We start from the raw sequence: 27,378 nt of genomic DNA on the forward strand, positions 1-27,378 counted from the left end.
TCCTCTTCCCGTCCCCCCCTCTCCCCTCCTCCCCCACCTCCCCCCACCTCCCCCCTCCTCCCCCCACCTCCCCCCACTCCTCCCCTCCCTCCCCCCCTCTCCCCTTCCCTCCCCCCTCTCTCCTCCCCCCCTCTCTCCTCCCCCCCCTCTCTCCTCCCCCCCTCTCTCCTCCCCCCCTCTCTCCTCCCCCCTCTCTCCTCCCCCCCTCTCTCCTCTCCCCTCTCTCCTCCCCCCCTCTCGTCCTCCCCCCTCTCTCCTCCCCCCTCTCCCTCTCCCCCCCTCCCCCTCTCCCACTCCCCTCTCCTCTCCCCTCTCCCCCTCTCCCCTCCCCCCTTCTCCCCTCCCCCCTTCTCCCCTCCCCCCTTCTCCCCTCTCCCCCCGTCTCCCTCCCCCCTTCCCCCTCCCCCTTCTCCCCTCCCCCCTTCTCCCCCCCCTTCTCCCCTCCCCCCTTCTCCCCTCCCCCCCTCTCCCATCCCCCCCTCTCCCCTCCCCCCCTCTCCCCTCCCCCCTCTCTCCTCCCTCCCCCCCTCTCCCTCCCCCCTCTCTCCTCCCCCCCTCTCCTTCCCCCTCTCCCTTCCCCCCTCTCCCTTCCCCCTCTCCTCCCCCCTCCTCCTTTCCTCCCTCCCTCCCTCTCCTTCCTCCCTTCCCCCTCTCCCTTCCTCCCTCCCCCCTCTCCCTTTCCTCCCTTCCCCCCTCCCTTCTCCTCCCTTCTCCCTTCCCCTCCCCTTTCCATCCCCCCCTCCCTTTCCCCCCTCTCCCTTCCCCCCTCTCCCCTTTCCCCCTCCCTCTCCCTTTCCCCCCTCTCCCTTCTCCCCTCTCCTTTCCCCCCCTCTCCCTTTCCTCCCTCTCCCTTTCCTCCCTCTCCTTTCCCCCTCCCTCTCTCCCTTCCCCCCTCCCCCTTCCCCTCCTCCCCCTTCCCCCCCTCCCCCTCCCCCTCCCCCCCTCCACCCCCCCCTCCCCTCCCTCCCCCCCCTCTCCCCTCCCCCCCTCACCCCCCCACCCCCCTCCCCAACCCCCTCCCCCTCCCCCCCCCCTCCCCCCCCCCCCCCCCCCCCCCTCCCCCACCCACCCCCCTCCCCCCACCCCCCCACCCCCCACCCCCCCACCCACCCCCCCCCCTCCCCCCCCACCCCCCACTCCCCCTCCCCCCCCTACCCCCCACCCCCCTCCCCCCTCCCCCTCCCCCCCCTTACCCCCCCCCCCCTTCCCCCTCCCCCCTTCCCCCCACCCCCCCCCCCCCTCCCCCCCACCCCCCCCCCCCCACCCCCCCCCCTTTCCCCCTCCCCCCCTTCCCCCACCCACCCTTCCCCCCCCCCCCAACCCCCCCCCCCTTCCCCCCCACCCCTTCCCCCCCCTCCCCTTCCCCCCCCCTCCCCTTTCCCCCCCCCTCCCCTTCCCCCCCCCCTCCCCTTCCCCCCCCACCCCTACCCCCCCCTCCCCTTCCCCCCCCCCCCCCTTCCCCCCCCCACCCCTTCCCCCCCCCCACCCCTTCCCCCCCCCTCCCACCCCCCCCTTCCCCCCCCCCCTCCCCCTCCCCCCCCTCCCCATCCCCCCCTCCCCTTCCCCCCCCTCCCCTTCCCCCCCACCCCTCCCCCCCCCCCTTTCCCCCCCCTCCCCTTTCCCCCCCCACCCCCTTCCCCCCCCTCCCCTTTCCCCCCCCTCCCCTTTCCCCCCCCTCCCCTTCCCCCCCCTCCCCTTTCCCCCCCCCATTCCCCCCCCACCCCTTCCCCCCCCCACCCCTTTCCCCCCCCTCCCCTTCCCCCCCCCTCCCCTTCCCCCCCCCTCCCCTTCCCCCCCCCTCCCCTTCCCCCCCCTTCCCCTTCTCCCCCCCTCCCCTTCCCCCCCCTTCCCCTTCCCCCCCCCTCCCCCTTCTCCCCCCCCCCTCCCCTTTCCCCCCCCTCCCCTTCCCCCCCCCCACCCCTTTCCCCCCCCCCCCCTTCCCCCCCTCCCCTTTCCCCCCTCCCCTTCCCCCCCCCCCGCCCTTTCCCCCCCCTCCCCTTTCCCCCCCTCTCCCCTTTCCCCCCCTCACCCTTTCCCCCCTCTCCCCTTTCCCCCCCTCTCCCCTTTCCCCCCCTCTCCCCTTTCCCCCCCCACTCCCCTTCCCCCCCCCTCTCCCCTTTCCCCCCTCTCCCCTTTCCTCCCCCCACTCCCCTTTCCCCCCTCTCCCTTTCCTCCCCCCTCTCCCCTTTCCTCCCCCCTCTCCCCTTTCCTCCCCCCTCTCCCCTTCCTCCCCCCTCTCCCCTTTCCCCCCCCTCCCCTTTCCCCCCCCCTCCCCTTTCCCCCCCCTCCCCTTTCCCCCCCTCCCCTTTCCCCCCCCTCCCCTTTCCCCCCCCTCCCCTTTCCCCCCCCCTCCCCTTTCCCCCCCCCTCCCCTTTCCCCCCCCCTCCCCTTTCCCCCCCCTCCCCTTTCCCCCTCCCCCTCCCCCCCTCCCTTTCCCCCTCCCCCCCTCCCCTTTCCCCCTCCCCCCTCCCCTTTCCCCTCCCCCCTCCCCTTTCCCCCTCCCCCCCTCCCCTTTCCCCCTCCCCTTTCCCCCTCCCCCCCCTCCCCTTTCCCCCTCCCCCCCCTCCCCTTTCCCCCTCCCCCCCTCCCCTTTCCCCCTCCCCCCCTCCCCTTTCCCCCTCCCCCCCTCCCCTTTCTCACCCCCCTCCCCTCCCCCTCTCCCCCCCTCCCCCTCCCCCTCCCCCCCTCCCCCCTCCCCCTCCCCCCTCCCCCCTCCCCCCCTCCCCCCTCCCCCCTCCCCCCTCCCCCCTCCCCCTCCCCCTCCCCCCTCCCCCCCTCCCCCCCTCCCCCCTCCCCCCTCCCCCCCTCCCCCCCTCCCCCTCCCCCCCTCCCCCTCCCCCCCTCCCCCTCCCCCCCTCCCCCCTCCCCTCCCCCCCCTCCCCCCCTCCCCCTCCCCCCCTCCCCCCTCCCCCTCCCCCCTCCCCCCCTCCCCCTCCCCCCCCCTCCCCCCCTCCCCCTCCCCCTCCCCCCCCCCCCTCCCCCCCTCCCCCTCCCCCCCCCCTCCCCCCTCCCCCTCCCCCTCCCCCCCCCCTCCCCCCCTCCCCCCCTCCCCCTCCCCCCTCCCCCCCTCCCCCTCCCCCCCTCCCCCCCTCCCCCCCTCCCCCTCCCCCCCTCCCCCTCCCCCCCCTCCCCCTCCCCCTCCCCCTCCCCCTCCCCCTCCCCCTCCCCCTCCCCCTCCCTCCCCCTCCCCCTCCCCCCCCCTCCCCCTCCCCCTCCCTCCCCCTCCCTCCCCCTCCCTCCCCCTCCCCCTCCCTCCCCTCCCCCTCCCTCCCCCTCCCCCTCCCCTCCCTCCCCCTCCCCCTCCCCCTCCCTCCCCCTCCCCCTCCCCCTCCCCCTCCCTCCCCCTCCCCCTCCCTCCCCCTCCCCCTCCCCCTCCCCCTCCTTCCCCTCCCCCCCTCCCCCTCCTTCCCCTCCCCCCCTCCCCCTCCTTCCCCTCCCCCCCTCCCCTCCCCCTCCCCCTCCTTCCCCTCCCCCCCTCCCCCTCCCCCCCTCCCCCCCTCCCCCTCCCCCTCCTTCCCCTCCTTCCCCTCCTTCCCCTCCCCCTCCCCTCCCCCTCCCCCTCCTTCCCCTCCCCCTCCTCTCCCCTGAATAGTCCCTGAATTCACAATCATTTCTTATATTCCGATACCCTCACAACAGTGTAAATATTAGCAGTTGAATATATTTCCTATAGAATTCTAACGCAGAAGGAAATTATTGCGCCACATGTTTTTTGATAGTTTAAAAATGTAAATATTAATTTCAGATGCATTCGAGAATGAAATGGGCAAGAAAGCTCGATTGATGAATATTTTAATCCAACTTCGAAAATGTGTTGATCATCCTTATCTTTTTGATGGTAAGTGAAGCAATCATTCTAAAGGAATATTTGGAAGAGTCATTTGGTACTCTGGTGTTTTACCTTTGGAGACCTAAATTTAAATTCACGCAGTTAATGGCAGAAAATATAAGTTATAAGGGTTTCAAGTGAAATGATTTTGGATAATTTTTAATAAGTAAGACTAACCAAAATTGACAGTCTTGTTCAGAGTGGGCTAAGCTTGTTTGGCAAAGAAAGCCTGAAACTGCAGTTTTATAGAACCTGATAAGATCCTCCAGATGCTCAAAATGCTTCACAATTAATTAATTACTTTAGAAATGCTGTCACTGTTGTTAGGTAGGAAAATGCAGCAGCTAATCTGCACACAACAAGGTCACCCAGGTAGAAAATGTGGTGACTGGTACATTAAACTGTTATTGATCGTGTTGCTTAGGGAAGGAATGCTGGCTGGGACATTGGGAAAACTCTGCTTCTCTTAGAATCTGTCTTAACAACTTAATTATCTTAGGATCTATCCTTGGCCCCCTCCTATTTCTCATCTACGTACTTGTCCCTCCATGACATCATCTGATAGAATAGTGTTAGTTACCCAGCTCTACCTCACCACCATCTCTCTTGACTCCTCCACTGTTGCTAAACTATCTGACTGCTTATCTGACATTCAGAACTGGATGAGCAAAAATTTCTTCTGATTACATTTTAAGAGTACTGAAACCATTGTTTTTGGTCTCTGCTCCAAACTCTGTTCCTTTGCTACCGATCCCATCCCTCTGCCTGGCAACAGTCTGAGATTAAGCTAGTCTGTTTGCAACCTTGGTGTCATATTTGACCCTGAGATGGGCTTCCAACCTAATATTTGTGCCATCATGAAGAACACCTATTTCCACCTCCAGAACATCGCCTGACTTTGCCCCTGTCTCAGCTCATCTGCTGCTGAAACCCTCATTCGTGCCGTTCTTACCTCCAGTCTTGATTATTCCAACACGCTCCTGGCTGGTCTCCTACATTCAACCATCCGGAAACTTGAGGTCATCCAAAACTCTACTGCTCGTGTCTTAACTCATACCAAGTAACTTTCACCTATCACCCCTGTGCTCGCTGACCTACATTGGCTCCCCTTCAAGCAACGTCTCGATTTTAAAATTATAATTCTGTTTTCAAATCCCTCCATGGCCTCACCCCTCCCAATCTCTGTAATCTCCTCCAGTCCCAGAACCCTCCAAGATATCGGCGCTCCTCTAATTCTGGCTTCTTGGGCATCCCCGATTTTAATTGCCGTGCTTTTGGTTGCTTAGGCTCTAAGGTCTGGAATACCCTCCCTACACCTCTCTGCCTCTCTACCTCACTTTCCTCCTTTAAGACTCTCCTTAAAACCTACCTCCTTGACTAAGCTTTTGGTCATCTTACTTAATATCTCCTTATGTGACTTGGTGCAATATTTTGTTTTATGATGCTCCCATGAAGCGCCTTGTGACATTTTATTATGTTAAATGTGCTATATAAATATAAGTTGTTAGAATTGTGCTATAAGATCTTGAGTTTGAGATGAACAATATAGGATCGTTTTATCCTTTAGTGAATTGCGTATACTTCGTAATTTTCAAAATACATGTACTTTCCGTCTGTGGGAAAAAATGTTTACTTCACGTGCTGCATGTTGTAAAGCACCAATTCAGAAACCTAAGGAATTCACAACAAAAAAAGGTTCTATTAGCATATTATGAAAAACAATTAATATCTATTTTACTATAAATGCTGCTTTCATTTCTTAAAGACCGAAAGGGAATATTGACTAGTTTGAATTCTCAGTCTTTCAGTCTTCCTTCAGTTCGCGGCTCATGTGTTTTTTTCTTAGGTGTAGAACCAGAACCGTTCCAGATTGGAGATCATCTTGTGGAAGCGAGTGGTAAACTTCACATACTGGACAAATTACTGGCATTTCTGCATTCCAGGTCTGATTATTAGATTCTAATCTGAAATCACAATATCAGTGCATTTCTTGCAGTGTGGTTATTTTACATTATGTACATGATGTACATTAAGTCTGAAAATTTTTAGTCTGAAAAGATGTTAACCAGGAGGTGCATGAGGCTTGTGTTCCCCTACCAGTGGAAATTCTCTCATTTATCTTTTTTTGTGGGTGCCAGGCTCAGATTGAGAACATTCTTTCTTAGAATTGCAACTTTATATTAAACTTTAAAATAAAAGACAAGCTCAAATGTTTTATTTCCTGAAAAATTGTGACTTGGAATATGTCATATAACATTATATTTACTATAATTGATAAGACATCTACATCCAAGGTTATTTCACTCTCTTACCGAGGCACATGCGTAGTGTAGACTTGTAAAGGGAGAAAACACCTGGTGAGGAAAATGCATCTTAAATAAAAGATATATAATTCAGTTACAGTTATATTTTAATCATTACAGAGGTCATCGAGTGTTGCTGTTTTCTCAGATGACAAGAATGCTGGATGTCTTGCAGGACTACATGGAATATAGAGGTAAAAACTGCCAATGCTTTTACAGAATTATTACATTTAAGCTAAATATGTTGAAAAAGCAAACAGTTGCAGAATATTGCGTTGCATCTATCTCAATTTCCAGTCACGTAAACAAATGGCATCTGGTGTCTTGGGAATGGACTGGGGCTCTGTTTAGCCAGATCTCAGCTGAACTTTGTCAATTTTGGCAAGTCCTATGGGTTGGTGTGTAAAAAAAAAAAATGAGAACAGCATTTTATTATTTATTTTGATGTTAATCAGATAGAAATTCTGTTCATTGCGATGTAATCTTGTGTGCATAAATAGTTGGTGTAAAAGTCAGAAATATTCAAGTCTGGTCCAGGAAGTGATTTCTTAAAAGGAAATAGATAAGTTTGGTTGCTTGAAAAAAATCTGCTAAAATGTTTGTAGCAATTAGTCCTTTACTCTCCTTGAGTTTTTTGGAGATAGACGAGGTTGAGAGAAGGGGTATGTAGGCGATGTGCTTACATTGGAGGTGGCCTGCCTACATCCACCTTTTTCCACATTTGTTATATTTACACATCCAGGCTCACCTACCTGGGAATGTCTGAAGACAGTTGTTTGCTCAGATTGAACTCCATCAGGGAGGCAGTGATGGAGTTAGGCTACCTACCGTGCTACAGTCTGACATGCAGACAACTTCCACCACAAGAACAGCACTCTTTGTCTGATCCCCAAACATGTTGAATACTAAAAGCATGCCTGATGTACATTTAAGTCTAAGGCCTCCATTCCAGCAGTGTAAGCACTCATGAGAGCTTCTTCTTTTATGTAAATGACTTCTGCCACTCAGGTCAATTACAGGTGCCTGTGGATTTACCATGTCTTCATGGTGCATTGTAGTTCTGGAAAACAGGTTGTGAATGGCTGCAATAGATGTGGTTAGTTAATACATCCATTCTTGCTGCTAACCCTCTAATGGTTTTGTACGCTCTGAAATTACACCAGAAGATGATGCTCTGATAGCAACATTCTTTTATATATATTCCCATTGGATCTGAATTCCTGAACTTTGCAGCTGAAGGACATGTCTGGCTCTTTTGGTGGTAGGTTACTGCTCCTGCATGACTATCGTGACAAGTTCGTTCATGTTCTGTGTTTCACCTTGTGCCACCTTCCTAAACCGATTGTCTAAATCCCTTGGGGCAGATGTACCTGTGCTGATGTTTGCTTCAGGTGGAGTCAGTGACTCAGTGCCATCTGTTTTGATTTTTGTCGGAATTCGGTTGGTTGTTGGGGAATGCGTGTAGAAAAAGAAGATAAACATATGTTAGAATGCTGGCTGCAAGATTTTTCTTCTAACAGTGCTCAAGTGGCAATATATTGTGTGATATCGTATTGTGCTCCCTGTGTGAGACAGTGAGTAGTGAGTAAGTAGGGGGATAGTGAAGAATTAACGTAAGGCAGTCAGTTACAAGCCCTGAGCTTGGGTGAAAATCTCTGATTCGCCCTTTCCCAGCTCCCTTATGTTCTCCTGCTAGTTATATCCAGAGTGGCCTCTTCCAATGCTGACTCCAGCCTGATACTTGGCATGTCCTTTCCAATGTGGGTTTGTTCCCTCCAAGTTGTCGTGCAAGCAGAGAAGTAATGATGAGATATTGGAGTTTGAAGATAGAATATCCAAGTATCGAAGTGCCTCTGCAACATTTGTGTGTAGGTAATATAGTTAACTGTTTTAGGCAGGAGAAGATCTATGGTCCATCTTGCCCAACTATCTGCAGTATTCCCTAGGTGCATTTCTAATTACCCTGAACCTGTTCATTGACAAGAACCTGTCTAGTTCCTTCTTGAAACCCATTAATGTTTCTTGTTCTACCAGCTGTGCAGGTAATCCATTCCCCATATTTACCACCCTTTCTGTGTAATTGATCGTACATCATGAAGCTATGTTTTGTGGCAGAATATTTTCACGGCACAGCTTTAATGTTGTATGTGTAACAAAATTTGAAAGCAAATGCTGTGATAAGGTCCAATGTGGTAAACAGTGTACAGTTATGGATATCTTTGTGTTTTGCACTTAGCCACAGACAATGTTTAACGGGTTGAGAGGAAACTCTTTGTGTCATACATGCTTTAGGTAACTTAGGTAACCTTGTTTTGCTGCATTTGTTGACGCCTGGAAGCTTTTGTGCATCTGCCTTTTGCACAGTAAGGTACTATTAAGATTTACAATGCCTGCCACTTCTTCCCTTGAGTGCTGATGAATGTAATCCTTCTTTAGTCCATGCCTCACAGCAATAGTCCCAGTTTTGAATCTCCAAATTGTTCAATTTTTCCTTATTTTAAAACTGCTGGTTACCACTTTAAAATTTGCAGTTGATACTCCATTAATTGCATGCAAGTTAATTTACCTTTAAATACATGGTACAATCCTTTAAGTTGCTGTACATAGGACTACATAGAATATACAGCACAGAAAGTGGCCTTTCAGCCTAACCAGTGTTTAACTGGTGTTTATGCTCCACTAGAACTTCCTTCCAACTTTCCTCATCTAACTCTATCAGCATAACCCTCTATTCCCTTCTCCCTCATATGCTTGTCTCACCTTCCCTTAAATACTGTTTGCTCCAACCACTTCCTATGGTAGCGAGTTCCACATTTTCAGTTCTCTCTGTGTAACAAACTTTCTTCTGAATTCCCTATTTGATTTCTTGGTGACTGTCTTATATTGATGGCTAGCAGGTCAGGCAGCATCTGTGGAGAGAGAAATAGAGTTTATGTTTCAGGCCAATGACCTTTCATCAGAACTGGGGAAATACAGAAATGTAATAGGTTTTGAGCAAGTGAAAGGGGGGAGAGTAGGAAGACTGTTTCTCTCTCCACAGATGCTGCCAGACCTGCTGAGTACTTTCAGCATTTTCTATTTTTATTTGAGATTTCCAGCATCTGCAGTATTTTGCTTTTGTATTGTTTTGATGGCTTCCAGTTTTGCACTTCCTCACAAGTGGAAATATTCTCTCTGTGTTTACTCTATCAAAACCTTTCAGAATTTTAGACACCTCTGCTAGGCCACCCCTCAGCCTTCTCTTTTCAGTCGAAAAGTGACTCAGCCTGTTCATCCTCCTGATAGGTATATCCCCTGCATTCCCAGTATCTATACCTATACTTGCAAGGAAAATCCTGTCCTCCCATTCCCCAGCTGTACAAGCTCCAGCTGACAGGCTAAAATCAGTTACAGTCTGCTCTACACATAACCAGCCCCAACAAAAAGCTCAATTTAACATACCTGTTTAAGGCAGATGCCAAACACACACTGCACTGTTGCTGTCAACCTCTCGTGACCATAGGGGCAATTCCACCTCGGTATGCATCAATTAAAGCAATATGCTCTTCCAGAGTCTACCATTTAATTGTAAGATTACAAATAATACCTAAAAGAAAATTTCACAGAACTGCAAAATTTAATATCCAGTATTGTAATTTGAATTCTTGTAGACAGATCAAAAGGAATAATTTATTAACTATTTTTATCAGTCCATTTGTTTCATACCTTGCATTCCACAATATTGAGATACCACTAGAAAGTTAAATTCATTTGTGTTTTATGAGCTTGCTGAGCTGCTTGAGGAGTGCAGTATTCTTATTTTGTCAGGAACAATTTTTGCAACTGTTCAAATGAATACAACTTCTCCAGAATTTTATTAAGAACAAACTTGATTTGTGCTCAGTAAACTAACTTACATGAATAACTACTTTTTTCAGGAATTCACCTTTCTATCATCATAAATCATCCCAAAACTGATAGACATGGATAAATTGGAGGTAATTTTGACTTTGGGCGATAGTGTAAAATGGGTGATAATGGATCTATTTTACCTTATCGCTGAAGGTCAAAAGTTACCTCCAATTTATTTTCTCTAAAGTGGGAAAAATTTGTAAAGCACAACATATTGACATTGTAAAAATTACAGCAAAACCTGTTATGGTGTGTTCTTGTATCCTTTTTAACATTACTATGAAGTAATTCCTCCTAGAGCTGATGTGTACATAGGGTCAATCGCAAATTGAACATAATCTGTAGACCTGACTATGATCCCCAGCACCTAGCCTCCTATCACCTGAATTTTCACTCCCAGTCACCAGCCAGGCAATGATTTCTGCAGGGTTCAGGAAGGAATTGAGGCCAGGATACAGAAATGAGACCTTGACATTAAAATCTTTCCAGGCTTCCGCATGCAAGCTTGTTGCTCTCCCTGATCCCTTGCACTAAATGATCCCAGTCCACGATAAAATCACGGCCATAATGTAGGCAGTACTGAAGGAGTGCCGTATTGTTGGAAGTGCAGTTTGTCTCTTCAGGCAGAAGCACAGCTGGGAATTCTCGTGGTGTTTTGATAAGCATTTATCCCTCAACCAACAGCAGAAAACATTTTATTTGGTGACTTATCTCATTAGGTGCACATTTGTTTACATAATAGTCACTGCACTTCAAAAAGTAACTATTTGGGTGTGAAGGACTTTGGGACTTCCTGAGGAAGTGAACGGCAACATCTAAGTTTCTTTCAAACCAGGGAGTGAATCACTCCCACCAGTAGAATATGAATGTGCTAGTAGTTACCAACTTAGCATCTCTTTCTGGTCATTTTCTTTGTTCCTGGTAGAATTTCTAATGGAATGGAACATATTCCCATTCTTCAGCCATCAAGATGGACTGATGGAGTTCCTAGTACCTGTCAAACCCCCACGCATTAATTATGATAGGGATTATATGACCAGCTTCATTATTGGTAGAGTTAGTGAAGTGTTGCAATATTTGCTTTGTATTCAAGGAGGGAAATGCTTCGTTAATAGTTTGCAGGTGTGCTTACAGGGACTGCTTTTAGCACTGAGCCCGAGGAACATATCTGATTAAAAACCCAAAAATGTAACAGTTGCTGAAAGGAATTAATTACTCACATAAAAACAACGATACCGTGCTGCTTATATTTTAGACATGTCAGAAAATTGCAGGTGTAAGGTCCACTCCAGGGACTTGAGCACATAGTCTACGTTGCCAGTCCATTGAAGTACTGACGGAATGCGACACTGCCTTTCAAATGAGACCTTAAACTGAGGCCCTGTCTGCCCTCTCTGAGTGATGTAAAAGATCCCATGGCACCATTTCAAAGAAGAGCAGGGGAGTCCTCCGTGGTGTCTTGGCCATTATTTATGTCCCAACCAACATCTCTAAAAATAAATAGTCATATTGTGGGGCCTTGCTGTGTACAAGTTGCCCACTGCTCAGGGATAGGCACAAATATGTTGCACCACGGAAATGTGACAAAATTATTGATTCAGCCACGGACATGGGAACAATTAATCTCCATATAAAGTGTATAGCCAACCTAATGCCATCAAAACACAGTCCGAGTAAAAACACATTTCTCCCTATTTAGAGAGATGCCTAGCATTGTTCTTGCTTGCACAAGTGGTCAATGTCTGCCTGCACACTTGATGTAGCAATGTGGAGTATTCGGATAGATATCCATCTGTCAAGAGTGATCTTGATCTCTTTCTCTCCACTCTGTCCCTCTCTCTCCCATCCTGCGTCCCTCTCTGTGCCCCTTTCTTCTCCCCTTCTGTGACGCCCCCCCCCCACCCCCCCCCACCCACTAAAACACCAGCAGCAAAAATACATTACCGCTCAGCGCCGGCCATGCACTCTGACTGAAACCAGGGCCTTTGGAAAGCTGAGAACGTGGACTATCTGCCTAACAAAAAAAAGCTTGCTCTGAATCAAATAAGTCTCCCCTTTCCAGTTCTATCATTGCTTTTCTATGCACTTTCCTATCTGTTCTACTCACACCAACACTCTCCAGGGCTGATCCTGTACGTCAGACATGAACAGGCAGCACTTGCCAGGAAATCACAGGCCCCAGGGCCTGACACCCCATCAATTTAACTGCTTGGACAGAAAATCATGCAGGCCAGTGATGTCTCAACCAGCTCTCCCTGCTACACTCCTCTGCACTGGGAGCACCCAACCACAGAGTTATTCCGACAATCACCTCTGTCCAGTGCTCGGTCATCACCACCCCATGCCCCCGCTCCCATTGGTCAGCAGCCCCTGATTGATGGCACCAGTCTTCCCAGTGAGTCCCGCCTTCCCCGCACTCCTATATGATGGAGTACCACACCCAGGCAAACCATTCAGGCTTTTGATTGTAGATTTGCAGGCTGGATCAAAACCTTTGGCGGGCCGGTTCTGGCCCACAGGCCATAGGACCTAGCCCGATGCCCTGTGATCCCAATCCTTTCTAATTACTTTCCCTGTTGGTGATTTTAAATGTCTTGCTTCAAGCCTTAAGCTTGTGTTTTAAAATAACATAGCAGCATTTAAAATTACCACGGGCCTCAAATTTTGTTTACCACAGACACATTTTGCTGACTCCTGCCGCCATGTTTCCTGTTTCCTGCATTACGACTAACTACACTTCAAAGAACCTAATTGGCTGTAAAGTGCTTTGGGATGTCCTGAAGTCTTGTAAGACATTGTATAAATGCAAGTCTTTCTTTCTGTATTTTTGTGGTTTTCTTTAAGGTTACAGTTATGAACGCTTGGATGGATCAGTACGAGGAGAGGAGCGATATCTTGCTATCAAAAACTTTAATCAACAAGATATTTTTGTTTTTCTTTTAAGCACCAGAGCAGGTTAGTAGAAACAAGAAAAATATTTTGTCATAAAATCAATCTGTCCATTCACGATGGGCCGAAGGGCCTGTTTCTGTGCTTTATGACTCTGACTCTATGAGAATCATAGAATTTTATAGCACAGGAAGCCTTTTGGTTCATCTCATTGGTGCTAGCCCTCTGAAAGAGTTATCCATTCTACCCTTTCCCTATACTCTTTTAAATGTTTCTTTTTCAAACATAGAATCATAGAATGGCTAGAACATGGAAGGAGGCCATTCGGCCCTTTGTGTCCATGCTGGCTCTCTGCAATAGCAAATCAGCTAGCCCCACTCCCTTGACCTTTCCCTGTAGCACTTCAATTCTTTTCTCGTCAGATAATTATCCAATTCCCTTTTGAAAGCCATGATTGACTATGCCTCCAGCACACCCTCAGGCAGTGCATTCCAAATCCTAATCAGACGTTGTGTGAACAAGTTTTTCCTTATGTCACCTCTGGTTCTTACATCATTCACGAATAATCATTGTCTCCTGGTTCTCGATCCTTCCACCAATGGGAACAGTTTCTTCCCATCTACTCTGTCCAGACCCCTCGTGGTTTTGAACACCTCAATCGAATCTCTTCTCAACTTTCTTTTCTAAGGAGAATAGTCCCGGCTACACCAATCTATTCATGTAACTGAAGTCCCTCATGCCCAGACCTATTTTCATAAATCTGTACCCTCTCTAAATCCTTCACGTCCTTTCTGAAGGACGGTGCCCAGAATTGGACATAATACTGCAGTTGAGGCCAAACCAGTGTTTTATAAAGGTTCATCATCACTTCCTTGCTAGATTACAATATGCCTCTATTTATAAATTCCAGGATCCTGTACCACCTTTTTAACCACTTTCTCCACCTGCCTTGCCACCGTCAACGATTTGTGCACATATACCCCCTGGTCTTTCTGTTCCTACATCCCCTTTATAATTTTACCCTTTATTTTCTATTGCCTCTCCTCATTCTTCGTACCAAAATGTAACACTTCACGCTTCTCTGCTTCGAATTTCATCTGCCACCTGTCCACCCGTTCCACTAACCTGACTATGTCTTCTTGAAGTCTATCACTTTCCTCCCCACAAGTCACAATACTTTCAAGTTTTGTGTCATCTGCACATTGTGGAATTGCGCCTGTACAGCAAAGTAGGCCATTAAGAAAAGTAGTAGTTCCAGTTCCAACCCCTGGGGAACCCCACTGTATACCTTAATCCAGTCCGAAAAACAACTGTTCACCACTTCTCTCTGTTTCCTGTCACTCAGCCAACTTCATATCCATGTTGCCTCTCTTCCTTTTATTCCATGGGCTTCAATTTTGCTGACAAGCCTGTTATATGGCACTTTATCAAACGCCTTTTGGAAATCCATATAGACCACATCAACCACATTATCCTCCACACTCAACCCTCCCTGTTATGTCATGAAAATCAACTTGATTAAATATGATTTGCCTTTAACAAATCCATGCTGGCTTTTCTTAGTTTATCTATACTTGTCCAAGTGACTGTTAATTTTGTCTCAGATTATCGTTTCTAAAATTTTTCCCTCCACCGAGGTTAAACTGACTGACCTGTAGTCTAAATCCTTTGTAATTTGGAACTCCTCAATCAGATCACAAGAAATAGGAGCAGGAGTAGACCATTTGACCCATCGAACCTGCTTCGCCATTCAAAATGATCATGGCTGTTCTTAGGATTCAACTCCACTTTCCCCCCTGCTCGCCATATCTCTTGATTCCCTGAGAGACCAAAATTCTATCCCAGCCTTACATGTATTCAATGATGGAGCATCCACAACCCTCTGGGGTAGAGATTTCCAAAGATTCACAACCCTTTGAATGAAGTAATTTCCCCTCATCTCAGTCCTAAATGATCAGCCCTTTATCCTGAGACTGTGCCCCTGTGTTTTAGATTCCCCGGTCAGCGGAAACCATCTCTCAGCATCTAACCTATGCAGCCCCTTCAGAATCTTATATATTTCAATGAGATCATCTCTCATTCTTCTAAACTCCAGAGAATACAGGCCCAATTTACTTAGCCTCTCATCATAGGACAGCCCCCTCATCCCAGGAAACAATCTAGAGAGCCTTTGCTGCACCACCTCCAATGCAAGTATATCCTTTCTTAAATGTGGAGACCAAAACTGCATAATTGCTTGCTGTACCTACATGCTAACTTTCTGTGTTCCTTGTACAAGTACACCCAAGTCTCTTTGAATATTGACACTTATAAGTTGCACAGCTTTTTAAAAAATTCTGCTTTAATATTTTTACGACCAAAGTGCAAAACTTCACACTTCCCTACGTTATACTCCATCTGCCATCTTGTTGCCCACTCACTTAACCTGTCTATATCTCTGCAGCCTCTCTGTGTCCTCCCCACAGCTTACCTTTCCACCTATCTTTGTATCATCAGTAAACGTGGATACATTTCTCTCTGTCTCTTCATCTAAGTCACTGATATAGATTGTAAATAGCTGAGGCCCCAGCACTGATCCAAATGGCACTCTACTATTTACTGCCTGCCAACTTAAAAATGTCCCTTTTATGCCCACTCATTGCTTCCTGTCTGTTATTCTTGTTAATATATTACCCCCAATCCTTATCTTGCCTATTAACCTTTTGTGTGTCACCTTATCGAACGCCTTTTGGAAATTCAACTACATCTACTGGTTCCCCTTTATCTACCCTACTAGTTACATCCTCAAAAGACTCAAATAAATTTTTCAAACAGGATTTCTCTTTAGTAAAACCATGTTGACTTGTTCTAATCATACTGTGCTTTTCTAAGTGCGTTGTTAAGACTTCCTTCACAATAGATTCCAGCATTTTCCCAACGACGGATGTTAGGCTAACTGGCCTGTAGTTCCCTGTTTTCTCTCTCCCTCCTTTCTTGAAAAGTGGTTTAACATTTGCCAATTTCCAATCTGTTGGGACCATTCCCGAACCTAAGGAATTTTGGAAAATCATAGCTCACGCATCCACTATCTCTGTGGCTATTTCTGTTAGAACCCTAGGGTGTAGGCCATTAGGTCCTGGAGATTTGTCAGATTTTAGTCCCTTAAGTTTCTACAATACTTTTTCTCTGCTGATGTGAATTTCCTTAATTTCCTCACTCTTTTTAGCCCTTAAGTTACTATATCTGGTATGGAACTTGTGTCTTCTACTGTGACGACAGACACAAAATATTTGTTCAATGCCTCTGCCATTTTCTCATTCCCCATAATAATTTCTCCTGTCTCTGCTTCTAAGGGACCAACATTTACTTTAGTTACTGTCTTCCTTTTGATGGACCTATAAAAGATCTTACAATTTGTTTTTATATAACTGGCTAGTTTACTCATTCTATTTTTTTCTTCTTGTATTAATCTTCCTCCTGTAATTAAAAGAGCCGCAGTTTCTTAAGTTTCACCTTAGAACTAAAGCCTCTCATTCCTGATATATGAAATCTTTTTTTTCACCCGCTGCATGGCACTCTGTGCATGGTTGAATTTGATTCACCTGTGATCTTTTTTTTTAAATAGGTGGAGTAGGAATGAATCTTACTGCTGCTGATACTGTTATATTTGTGGACAGTGATTTTAATCCTCAAAATGACCTCCAGGCAGCAGCAAGGGCCCACAGGATTGGCCAGAAAAAGTGAGTGAATTAATGTTTTGTGGAATTCTTAGTGTATATCTGATGCTGATTGTCATGCATTCTTGAGGGATTTTGATGCCACTTCACACACCTGGATCCTGTGTCTTGTGCATGTTTGTAAAAACCTGCAGTCAATTTTTATCTTCTAACAAGTACCTTTTTAAAAATTTGTTCCTCTTTCATTTGCAGTTAATCATTAAGGGTTAATGTCATGTATCATTGTTGCCACTTTTATTTTACAGAGCCAGTCTGTTTAGTCTTGCAGACTTTCATTGTTGAAAGCTGTTTTATAAATATTTTATAAATAAGACTATCAGCTGACAGGGAGGTAGTGGGACTGAATTTCCTCAGGCGGAACAACTAGAAAAAGTTCAGAACACAGATAGGTTGGTCAGGGCACTTGAGAATGGCAAGAAAAACACTTTTAGTATTAGCCCCCTTATACAGGGTGGGTGGGAAGAAGGAGATAATGAATGGCATGCCCCTTTCTTTTACTGCACACAATTGTGAATCGGTGCCAGATTTTCCAATTTTCGTATCATAGGTTTGGATTAGTAATGGAAAAGAGCAAGGAACAAGCTAAAGTAGAACTTCTAAATTGGAAGAGGGCTAACTTCAGTGGGATGAGAGGAGATTTAGCCACGACAAACTGGAATAAAAAGACTAACAGAAAAAACTGTAACGGAACAATGGGTGATCTTTAAGGAAGAGATGTATCAGCTACAGGCTAGGTACATTCCAACAAGAGTGAAAGGCAGGGGAACCAAAGACAGGGCTCCTTGGATGACAAGGGAGATAGAGGATATGATGAATCAAAAAAGAGGGTGTATGATGCATGTCAGATGAATACGTCAAGCAAGAACCAGGTCAAATACAATAAGTTGAAAGGGCAAGTGAAGAGGAAAATAAGACTGGCAAAAAGAGAGTAGAAGAATAAAATGGCAGTTAACATAAAAGATAACCCAAAAATATTCTACAGGTATGTAAATAGTAAACGGGTAGTAAGAAGTGTGGTGGAGCCTATTGGGGCAAAGAGGGTGATATATGCTTAGAGGTGCAAGGTGATGCTAGAATATTTAATAAGTACTTTGTGTCGCTGTTCACCAATGAAGAGGATGCTGGCAAATTATCAGTAGAAGTGAATATAGTAGAGGTAATGGACGGGGTGAAAATTGACGGTTAGAGTGGATAAGTCGCCTGCTCCAATGGCTTGCATCCAAGGTTACATAGGGAAGTGGGGGTGGAGACAGCAGAAGGCCTTGCCCATAATCTTCCAACCTTCCAGGTAGTGCCAAAGGATTGGAAAGTAGCAAATGTGACACCCTTATTGAAGAAAGGGTGTAAGGATGTTCCTAGTAACTACAGGCTAGTCAGTTTAACAGTGGTGGGTAAGGTTTTAGAAACAATAATCAGGAAAAAAATTAACAGGTACTTGGAGGTTTGAATTAATTAAGGAGAGCCAGCATGGATTTGTAAAAGACAGATAATGTTTGACTAATCGAATTGAATATTTTAACCTGGGGGTTACCATTGACCAGAAACTGAACTGGAGTAGCCATATAAATAACGTGGCTACAAGAGCAGGTCAGAGGCTAGGAATCCTGCAGCGAGTAACTCACCTCCTGACTTCCCAAAGCCTGTCCACCATCTACAAGGCACAAGTCAGGAGTGTGATGGAATAGTCTCCACTTGCCTGGATGAGTGCAGCTTCAACAACACTCAAGAAGTTCAACACCATCTAGGACAAAGCAGCCCGCTTGATTGGCACTCCATCCACAAACATTCACTCCCTCCACCTCCGACGCACAGTGTGTACCATCTACAAGATGTACTGCAGCAACGCACCAAGGCTCCTTAGACAGCACCTTCCAAACCTGCGACATCTACCAAGTTTCCCGCCAAGCCACACACCATCCTAACTTAGAACTTTATCGCCATTCCTTCACTTGTCGCTGGGTCAAAATCCTGGTACTCCCTTCCTAACAGCACTGTGGGTGTACTTATCCGAAGTGGACTGCAGCGGTTCAAGAATGTAGCTCACCACCACCTTCTCAAGGGCAATTAGGGATGGGCAATAAATGCTGGCCGAGCCAATGATGCCCACATCCCATGAATGAATTTAAAAAAATTAACAGAGAAAGTTGATGAAGGCAATGCAGTGGATGTTGTCTATGTGGATTTTCAGAAAGTGTTTGTCAAAAGTACCACATAAAAAGCTGGTTAACAAAATTGAGGCTCATGGAATTGGAGGGTCACTGTCAGCTAGGATAAAACATTGGCTTAAGGACAGAAAACAGTGAGTCATGGTATATGGTTGTTTTTCAGACTGGAGGATGGTAGACAGTGCTGTTCCCCAAGGGTCAGTACTCAGACCACTGCTTTTTTAATATATGTAAATGACTTGGATAATAGAATGCAGAGTACAATTCCAAATTTTCCACTGATACTTGGAGTGTAGCAAACAGTAAGGATGATACCAATTGTCTGCAACATGACATAGATTGGCTAGCAGAATCGGCAGACAAATGGCAGATGGAGTTTAATACAGAGAACTGTGAGGTGATGCATTTTGGGATAGGGAGTGGCAAATACACTTAATAACACAGTGCTAAATTGTGCAGTGACAGAGGGACCTGGGGTTTCATGTGCATAGATCTTTGAAGGAGGCAGGACATAGTGACAGAGTAGTTAGCAATGCAAATGGGTTCTTGGGTTTCATAAATAGAGGTATTGAGTACAAAAGCAGGCAAGTTATGCTGAACCTTTATAAATTTATGTTTAGGCCACAACTATTTTGTCCAGTTCTGGTCACCCCACTTTCGGAAGGATGTGAAGGTCCTTGAAGGTGCAGAGGAGATTTACCAGAGTGGCTCCAGGGATGAGGGGATTTAGCTACAGGGTTAGGTTGGAGAAGCTGAGGTTGTTCTCCTTGGAGCAAAGGAGGTTGAGGGAAATCTGATAGAGGTGCACAAGATTATGATAGGTTTAGATAAAGTACACAAAGAAAAGCTGCTCCCATTAGCTGATGGTACAAGGACTAAGGGGACACAGATTTAAGAGATACAAGAGGGATGTGAGGAAGAACTTTTTTTATGCAGCGAGTGGTAATGACTGGAACTTGTTGCCTACAAGGGTGGTGGGAGTGGAGATGATCAGTTGTTTCAAAAGGAAATTTGATAGGCACTTGAGGAAAATAAACTTGCAGGGCTATGGGGTAGAGCAGAGGAATGGGACAGTCCAGATTGCTCTACGGAGAGCTAGCATTGACTCGGGCCGAATGGCTTCCTCCTGTGCCGTATTGACTGTATGATTCTATTGTTGGGATGTTGCATACCAAAACTACACCCTTACTGCTGTGGGCATTTGTCCACTGCCCCTGCAAATTTGGCTGGATCGTTTTCAGAAAGAGAGAATTGTGAAGTTGATATGCTGATGGCCATGGTAGTGGTTATGTGTAACCTTGTGAGGAGAGAACAAGATCCATTTTGGATCGGCCCATTCCAATCCTCACTCAACGCCTACAGAGGGGCACTTCCAGCCAGGATCATTGAACAGCAATCTGAAGCAGGAATCATGGACGATAGTTTTCTCCTTTTCCTCTTCTCTCTGACTTGTGCTGATGGCAATTGTTGTACCCTTACTGCCAACCCCGCTGAGATGAGCTAAGTTATTGTGAGGTTATAATCTTCCTGGCCTATAGTTAGGCTACCCTTTGAATAAACTTGCTCTTCTCTCTGGGGAACCAATATTTGCACATTTAAAGGCATCACTTATATTTTTCCTGCCTATATAATGTAATTCGAAAAATCAAACCAAAGTTTGTAAGTGTGGAGCCAGTACCCTTTAAAATGTTGGTACACAGATGCAGATACTCTCAGCAGCTTTTTGTGGCTCTTATTTGTTGGTAAATAAACTGACCTGAGCCACCGAACAGTAAATCTCATCATGCATTAAAGAATTGGACAGGGCTATCAGGGTGTCTTCAAGCACCATGTAACCTTGTGTGCTGTGTTAAGCATTATGTGAGGCTATTGGTGCAGTTGGTGGGATATGGCATTTGAATATGCATTTGCTGACCTTAACCACTTGTGTGAGGTCATTGAACTTTTTACAGCAGTGCATCCAGGTCCTTGGACGAGACTCCTGGCATTGACTGCCATGGCTATCTGATCCCACTGCCTTCACAAAGTTTACGTGGCACCTTGTGGCCCCCTGTGAATAGATCACCTCTCTCCTCCTCTCCACCTGTGGCACCAAGGCTTCCAGTGCAGTATCGGACAAACTTGGAGCCCGCTCTTGGACATTATTTTTTTTTTTCCAAAATATACTTTATTCATAAAAATCTGTAAAAATTACATTCCCAAACAGTTTAAAACAGCATCAAGTCAAAAAATACAAACAATGCAAAGATGATCATTTTCCTTCAATACAATCATGAGTTGCCTCACAACCCTTCCATTTCATTGTCATGCCATATACATTTTTACATTTACAGCACACAAAATTTTCCCGATACAGTTCGAGGGGTTTCCCATGGATCCAGCCCCTCAGTTCAGCTTGGTGGGGGTACCTTACACTGTGGTCTTTCCCCATTGAGCCTTTGCTGCGGCTGCCCCAAGCTTTAGTGCGTCCCTCAGCACGTAGTCCTGGACCTTGGAATGTGCCAGTCTGCAACATTCGGTGGTGGACAACTCTTTGCGCTGGAAGACCAGCAAGTTTCGGGCAGACCAAAGGGCGTCTTTCACCGAATTGATAGTCCTCCAGCAGCAGTTGATGTTTGTCTCGGTGTGCGTCCCTGGGAACAGCCCGTAGAGCACAGACCTTTGTGTTACAGAGCTGCTTGGGATGAACCTCGACAAAAACCACTGCATCTCTTTCCACACCTGCTTTGCGAAGACACATTCCAGGAGGAGGTGGGCGACCGTCTCTTCCCCACCACAGCCACCGCGGGGGCATTGTGCGGAGGGGGAGAGACTTCGGGTGTGCATGAAGGATCTGATGGGGAGGGCCCTTCTCACCACCAGCCAAGCTACGTCTTGGTGCTTGTTTGAAAGTTCTGGTGATGAGGCATTCCGCCAAATGACTTTGACGGTCTGCTCGGGGAACCATTCGACAGGATCCACCGTCTCCTTTTCCCTTAGGGCCTTGAGGACATTCCGTGCAGACCACTGCCTGATGGACCGGTGGTCAAAGGTGTTTTCCCGCAGAAACTGCTCCACGAAGGATAGGTGGTACGGCACGGCCCAACTGCATGGAGCGTTCCGCGGCAATGTGACCAGGCCCATCCTTCGCAACACCGGGGACAGATAGAACCTCAGCATGTAGTGACACTTGGAGTTTGCGTACTGGAGGTCTACACACAGCTTGATGCAGCCGCACACGAAGGTGGTCATCAGGATGAGGGCCACATTGGGTACATTTTTCCCGCCCTTATCCAGAGATTTGAACATCGTGTCCCTCCGGACCCGGTCCATTTTAGATCCCCAGATGAAGCGGAAAATGGCTCGGGTGACCGCCACAGCGCAGGAGTGGGGTATGGGCCAGACCTGCGCCACGTAGAGCAACAACGTGAGCGCCTCGCACCTGATGACCAGGTTCTTACCCACAATGGACAGAGATCGCTGCCCCCACATGCTCAACTTTTGTTGTACCTTGGCTACTCGCTCCTCCCAGGTTTTGGTGCACCCCTTCCGAACCATATCCCCAGCACCTTCAGGTAATCTGACCTGACGGTGAAGGGGACAAAGGATCGGTCAGCCCAGTTCCCAAAGAACATGGCCTCGCTCTTGCCGTGGTTAACTTTGGCTCCCGAGGCCAGTTCAAATTGGTCGCAGATGCTCATCAGTCTGCGCACGGACAGCGGATCCGAGCAGAAGACGGCGACGTCATCCATGTACAGGGAGGTTTTAACCTGAGTGCCTCCGCTGCCTGGGATTGTCATCCTTCTTATGCTCGCATCCTTCCTAATAGACTCAGCAAAGGGTTCAATACAGCACACAAACAAGACCGGGGAGAGAGGACAGCCCTGTCTGACTCCAGATTTGATTGGGAAACTTTCCGATTCCCACCCGTTGATTGAAACTGCGCTACTGATGTTTGTGTAGAGCAGTTGGATCCAATTGCAGATTCCCTCCCCAAACCCCATTTTGGAAAGCACGTCCATCATGTAGGTGTGCGATAGCCTGTCAAAAGCCTTCTCCTGGTCCAGGCTGATGAGGCAGGTGTCCACCCTCCTGTCCCGTACATAGGCGATCGTATCCCTGAGTAGCGCGAGACTATCAGAGATCTTCCTGCAGGGTACAGTACAGGTCTGATCGGGGTGGATCACCAACTCCAGAGCAGACTTGACTCAACTGGCTATGACTTTGGACAGAATCTTGTAGTCAACATTAAGCAGTGAGATGGGCCGCCAATTTCTGATTTTTGCCCTCTCCCCCTTCCGCTTGTAAATGAGGGTGATGATGCCTTTCCTCATGGATTCTGACATGCTGCCGGCCAGGAGCATACTCACGTATACTTCCAGCAGGTCCGGGCCAACCCAGTCCCACAGGGCCGAGTACAACTCGACCGGTAAGCCGTCGCTTCCGGGAGTTTTACTCGTCTCGAAGGACTCGACGGCCTTTGTCAGCTCGTCCAAAGTTAGCGGCTTGTCCAGTCTCTCCCTCCTGCTGTCATCTAAGACCTCCGTGATAGATGACAGGAAGGACTGGGAGGCTCTGCTGTCTGTGGGCTTCGCGTCATACAGCCCAGCATAAAAGGACTTGCTGATCCTTAGTATGTCGGACTGCGATGATGTTACAGAGCCATCTTCCTCCTTCAGGCTGCTGATAACAGAGCTCTCTCTGTGTACCTTTTGGAAGAAGTAACGCAAGCACGTCTCATCCTGCTCGATGGAGCAGACTCTGGACCGGAAGATGATCTTGGAGGCCTCCTTGGCAAAGAGCGAGGCCTGCTGGCTCTTCACCTCTTGGAGATCCTCCTTGACCTCGACCCCCATTGACTGCAACCGGAGCAGATTTTGCATACTTTTCTGGAGTCGGGACATTTCCCTCTGTCTCTCTCTCACCCTCTGAAGACCTTTGTGGATGAAGAACCTCTTGATGTTCTCCTTAATCGCATCCCACCAGTGAACTGGACACTCAAAGAGGGGTTTCACGGTCCTCCAACCTTTGTAATCCCTTTTGAGTTCCTCAACGTTCTCTGGGGTCAGCAGTGTAGCATTGAGCTTCCACGTCCCTCTGCCAACCCGCTGATCGTCCTGTAAGTGACAGTCGGCCAGTAAGAGGCAGTGGTCGGAGAAGAACACCGGCTTGACGTCGGTGGGTCCGACCGTGACGGCATGGGACACAAACAGGAAGTCAATCCTGGAACGGGCAGACCCGTCCGATCTTGACCATGTGTATCTGCGCTGCGCTCCGTCTGCAGGTTTGCTGAAGACGTCGCGCAATTTGGCATCTTTAACTGTTTCTATTAGGAATCTGGACGTAGCGTCCAGTTTGCTGTCATCACTGCCGGATCGTCCAGCCGCATCGATGATGCAGTTGAAGTCACCGCCTAGGATGACCGGCCTGGACGTCGCCAGCAGCAGTGGGAGCTGCTGGAAGATGGTCAGCCGCTCACTGCGTTGTACCGGGGCGCACACGTTGATCAACCGGAGCGGAGCGTTGTTGTACATTACGTCTGCTACGAGGAAGCGACCGCCCACCACCTCCTTAACTTCAGAGATGGTGAAGTTACCTCCCCGCAGCAGAATACCCAGGCCGGAGGAACGGCAATCATTACCCCCCGACCAGATCGATGGCCCGTGGGACCACCATCGCTCTTTGACATTATTGAGTGTTCCCCACATGAAAATCACTTTTGGAATGACTTCCAGTACCTGCTGTAGCCACAATGCACCTATCTTTTAAGAGGCTCAAACTGGCTTTAAGTAGTGCAGGCTAGTTGTGGATTGTGCTAACCTCTTATGATTGTGTGTCCCCTGCTCAGACATGCAGCCACTTAGCAGGCAGCGGGAAGTTTGCATACTGTTTGCATTGGAAGCAACAGGAGCTGGATAATCCCACATCACGATCCCTGCATGCATTTCCGGGCCATGTCCAATTTTATCCCTATTATCTGTTGTTCAACTCAATAACAAAATAACATCATGCCAAAAATTCCTAAGTAACACTGAGGAAGCACAGATGTGCAGAGGATTATGAGAAATACGCGCTTTCCCATTTTTTTCTGACAGTGTATTTTTGCATCAGAAACTTATGTATTTCTGCCTGCAAGATCTGAGCAATGTAATTTTCAAATCTTTTAATGTCACACCTGAAGAGTATTGAAGCTGAGTATGGACATTTTCTTCAATGTTAAAGTGTAGGATCAATGTCACAGTATTGCCACTGGTATAACAAACATTGAATTTGTACTTGGCTAAATTTAGAAAATATTTTATGACATGATACTTATTAAAGCCAGTTGCTCATTTGACAAGATGAATGGAATTCACAAAATCCTATTCTCCTCTAAAGTGATTTCTTTATCTCTAAAGGCCAGTTAAAATTATTCGGCTGATCGGAAGAGACACTGTTGAAGAATTAATTTACAGAAGAGCTATGTCAAAGCTGAAGTTGACAAATACTTTGATTGAAGGTGGTCAGTTCTCTATGAAGGAGGGAGAAGAATCATCTGGAACTTTTGATATGCAGGTAAGAGTCTGCTAACAATTATAGTCCAAATGGGCAAAGGGCTCATGGTTCTTTTGTTGCAGTGGAACCTTCTAATGCTATTTTGAAGAGGCACCTCCATGACCATCAGTTTGTCTTTTCTTTTTCTGTAATGGAAATTTAGGGCTGCAATTTATACATCCACCACCGTAAACAATGGCAGACCGCACTTCGCAGAGCCGCCATGACATTAAATACGGCGGCTTATTTAAATGGCCGCATGGACCGCCCCCTCCTCCACCACCACCCACCCCCCACCCCGATGATGTGGATGGGGGCAGGCAGTCCATCCCTGGCAATGGTGGAAGCTGCCTTTCCGCAGGCGTTGATACCATTTTTAAAGGGCTTCAAGCCCTATCGTTACATTTAAATATTTAAAGAAGAATGGGTTTTAAAAACTAAATTAATTGATCTTGCCCCTCTCACACCTCCCCAACAACCATGCATTTAATTCCTTGCCCTCTCCCCCTCCAAAATATTAACTTGTGCACCTGACCTTCTCCCCCCAAAGTTCATAAACTTTAAACTTTACCCCTTCTCACCATTCCCTACACCAATGAAATGACTCTGATGCCACCCCACCCCCACACACTGAAAATCTTACCTGCTGACCCCTCCCCACCAGTGTTCTGCCTTGGATCCCCAGATGGGAGTGCCAGCACCAATATCACTCCAGGACGGACGGGGGGAGCACAACAGTGATCGATTCATTTATTTACATAAATTAACATATTTAAATTGGGCTCCCGTCGCTGAGCAGTGGGGGAGCCGTCAAGAGGCCTCTCCGCCGCCAGCGACATGGGGCCGGGCTTCCAGCGCCGAGGTCCATGGCGGGCCTCTCCCAGAGACATTTTCCACCCCCCACCCCCGCCACGACCTCGGCATCAGGAGGTCTGTAAAATTCAGCCCTTAGTTTTGTTGCAACATGTAGGAAATTAATTGATTTGCTATGGAAGGGTGTAGTCATTTTCCAACCCCCTTTCCAGCTCTTTGGATTTTGTTGCACTGTGGTCAACTTTCAAGTACTTTTATTTACAAGGGAGTCCTCTTGCCTCCCCCAATTTTCTCTCCTTTTATCTTTCCATCAGTTGGTGACAACTCCTGCTCTGTTGTTCTACGATTGGCAGCAGTTTCCAGTACCTGCTCCTTGGCTTAACTGACCAATCTTCATGTGTAAGCAAAACCATGAGAGTCTGCAGGCCATCTTATCATGAGGAATGTCATAGACAAACATGGTCCTGTCCCTACCTGCAGGGGCATTGGATAGTGCTGCATTGTCTGGTTTGTATGCCCAAAAAGAGTCTTCACCTTGTCTTGAACTGTAAATGCTCTAGCAGTCTGAGAAGGCCTTGGCACAAACAGCTTGCTGCTTTGCCAACTCTAATATTTTGCACAATGTCTTCTGTATAAAATCAACACTGGTTAGAACCATTTATTTTAATGATGTATACATTCTACTACTGTATAAAATCTATTTGTAATTAATTGAGCATCTAAATTAAATCAATTATCAAGAGTAACCTTTAGGGTTATTTATATGACAACCTAGTAAATGATTACAAAAGGGGAAGATCCCACCTGATCAAACCCCTTGTACATGAAATTTGTCTCCTTATTGCCCGAATTTTTGGGCGATGAGGGCTCTTTGCCGACAAAATGGTGTTCACACGCACACATGCTTCTGGTGCGAGCTGTGCTGAATGCCATTTTGGTGAGAGTGTTAACACGTGTGCAGTGAGCATCTGGTGAAAGTATGCAGAGTAGGTGACTCCAGTGCTGCCGATTCGGAGCTCAATGCTCCAACTCCAAGGGCGGCACAGTGGCGCAGTGGTTAGCACCGCAGCCTCACAGCTCCAGCGACCCGGGTTCAATTCTGGGTACTGCCTGTGTGGAGTTTGCAAGTTCTCCCTGTGTCTGCGTGGGTTTTCTCCGGGTGCTCTGGTTTCCTCCCACAAGCCAAAAGACTTGCAGGTTGGTAGGTAAATTGGCCATTATAAATTGCCCCGAGTACAGGTAGGTGGTAGGGAAGTATC

At 47.8% G+C, this 27,378-nt stretch overlaps 1 protein-coding gene across 1 annotated transcript in view; it reads left to right on the forward strand.

Annotated features, from left to right (window-relative positions):
• chd1l (chromodomain helicase DNA binding protein 1-like) overlaps nucleotides 1–27,378 on the forward strand; it is a 131,437-nt gene that overhangs the window by 56,960 nt on the left and 47,099 nt on the right. Inside the window, exons 9-14 of the mRNA XM_068041034.1 lie at nucleotides 3,746–3,838; nucleotides 5,676–5,772; nucleotides 6,253–6,326; nucleotides 12,868–12,978; nucleotides 16,517–16,631; nucleotides 25,171–25,327. Of these exons, the coding sequence (XP_067897135.1) occupies nucleotides 3,746–3,838; nucleotides 5,676–5,772; nucleotides 6,253–6,326; nucleotides 12,868–12,978; nucleotides 16,517–16,631; nucleotides 25,171–25,327 (647 nt within the window). The remainder of the gene's footprint in view (nucleotides 1–3,745; nucleotides 3,839–5,675; nucleotides 5,773–6,252; nucleotides 6,327–12,867; nucleotides 12,979–16,516; nucleotides 16,632–25,170; nucleotides 25,328–27,378) is intronic.

This window comes from Heterodontus francisci, chromosome 10 (assembly GCF_036365525.1).
Source record: "Heterodontus francisci isolate sHetFra1 chromosome 10, sHetFra1.hap1, whole genome shotgun sequence".
Classification (NCBI taxonomy): domain Eukaryota; kingdom Metazoa; phylum Chordata; class Chondrichthyes; order Heterodontiformes; family Heterodontidae; genus Heterodontus; species Heterodontus francisci.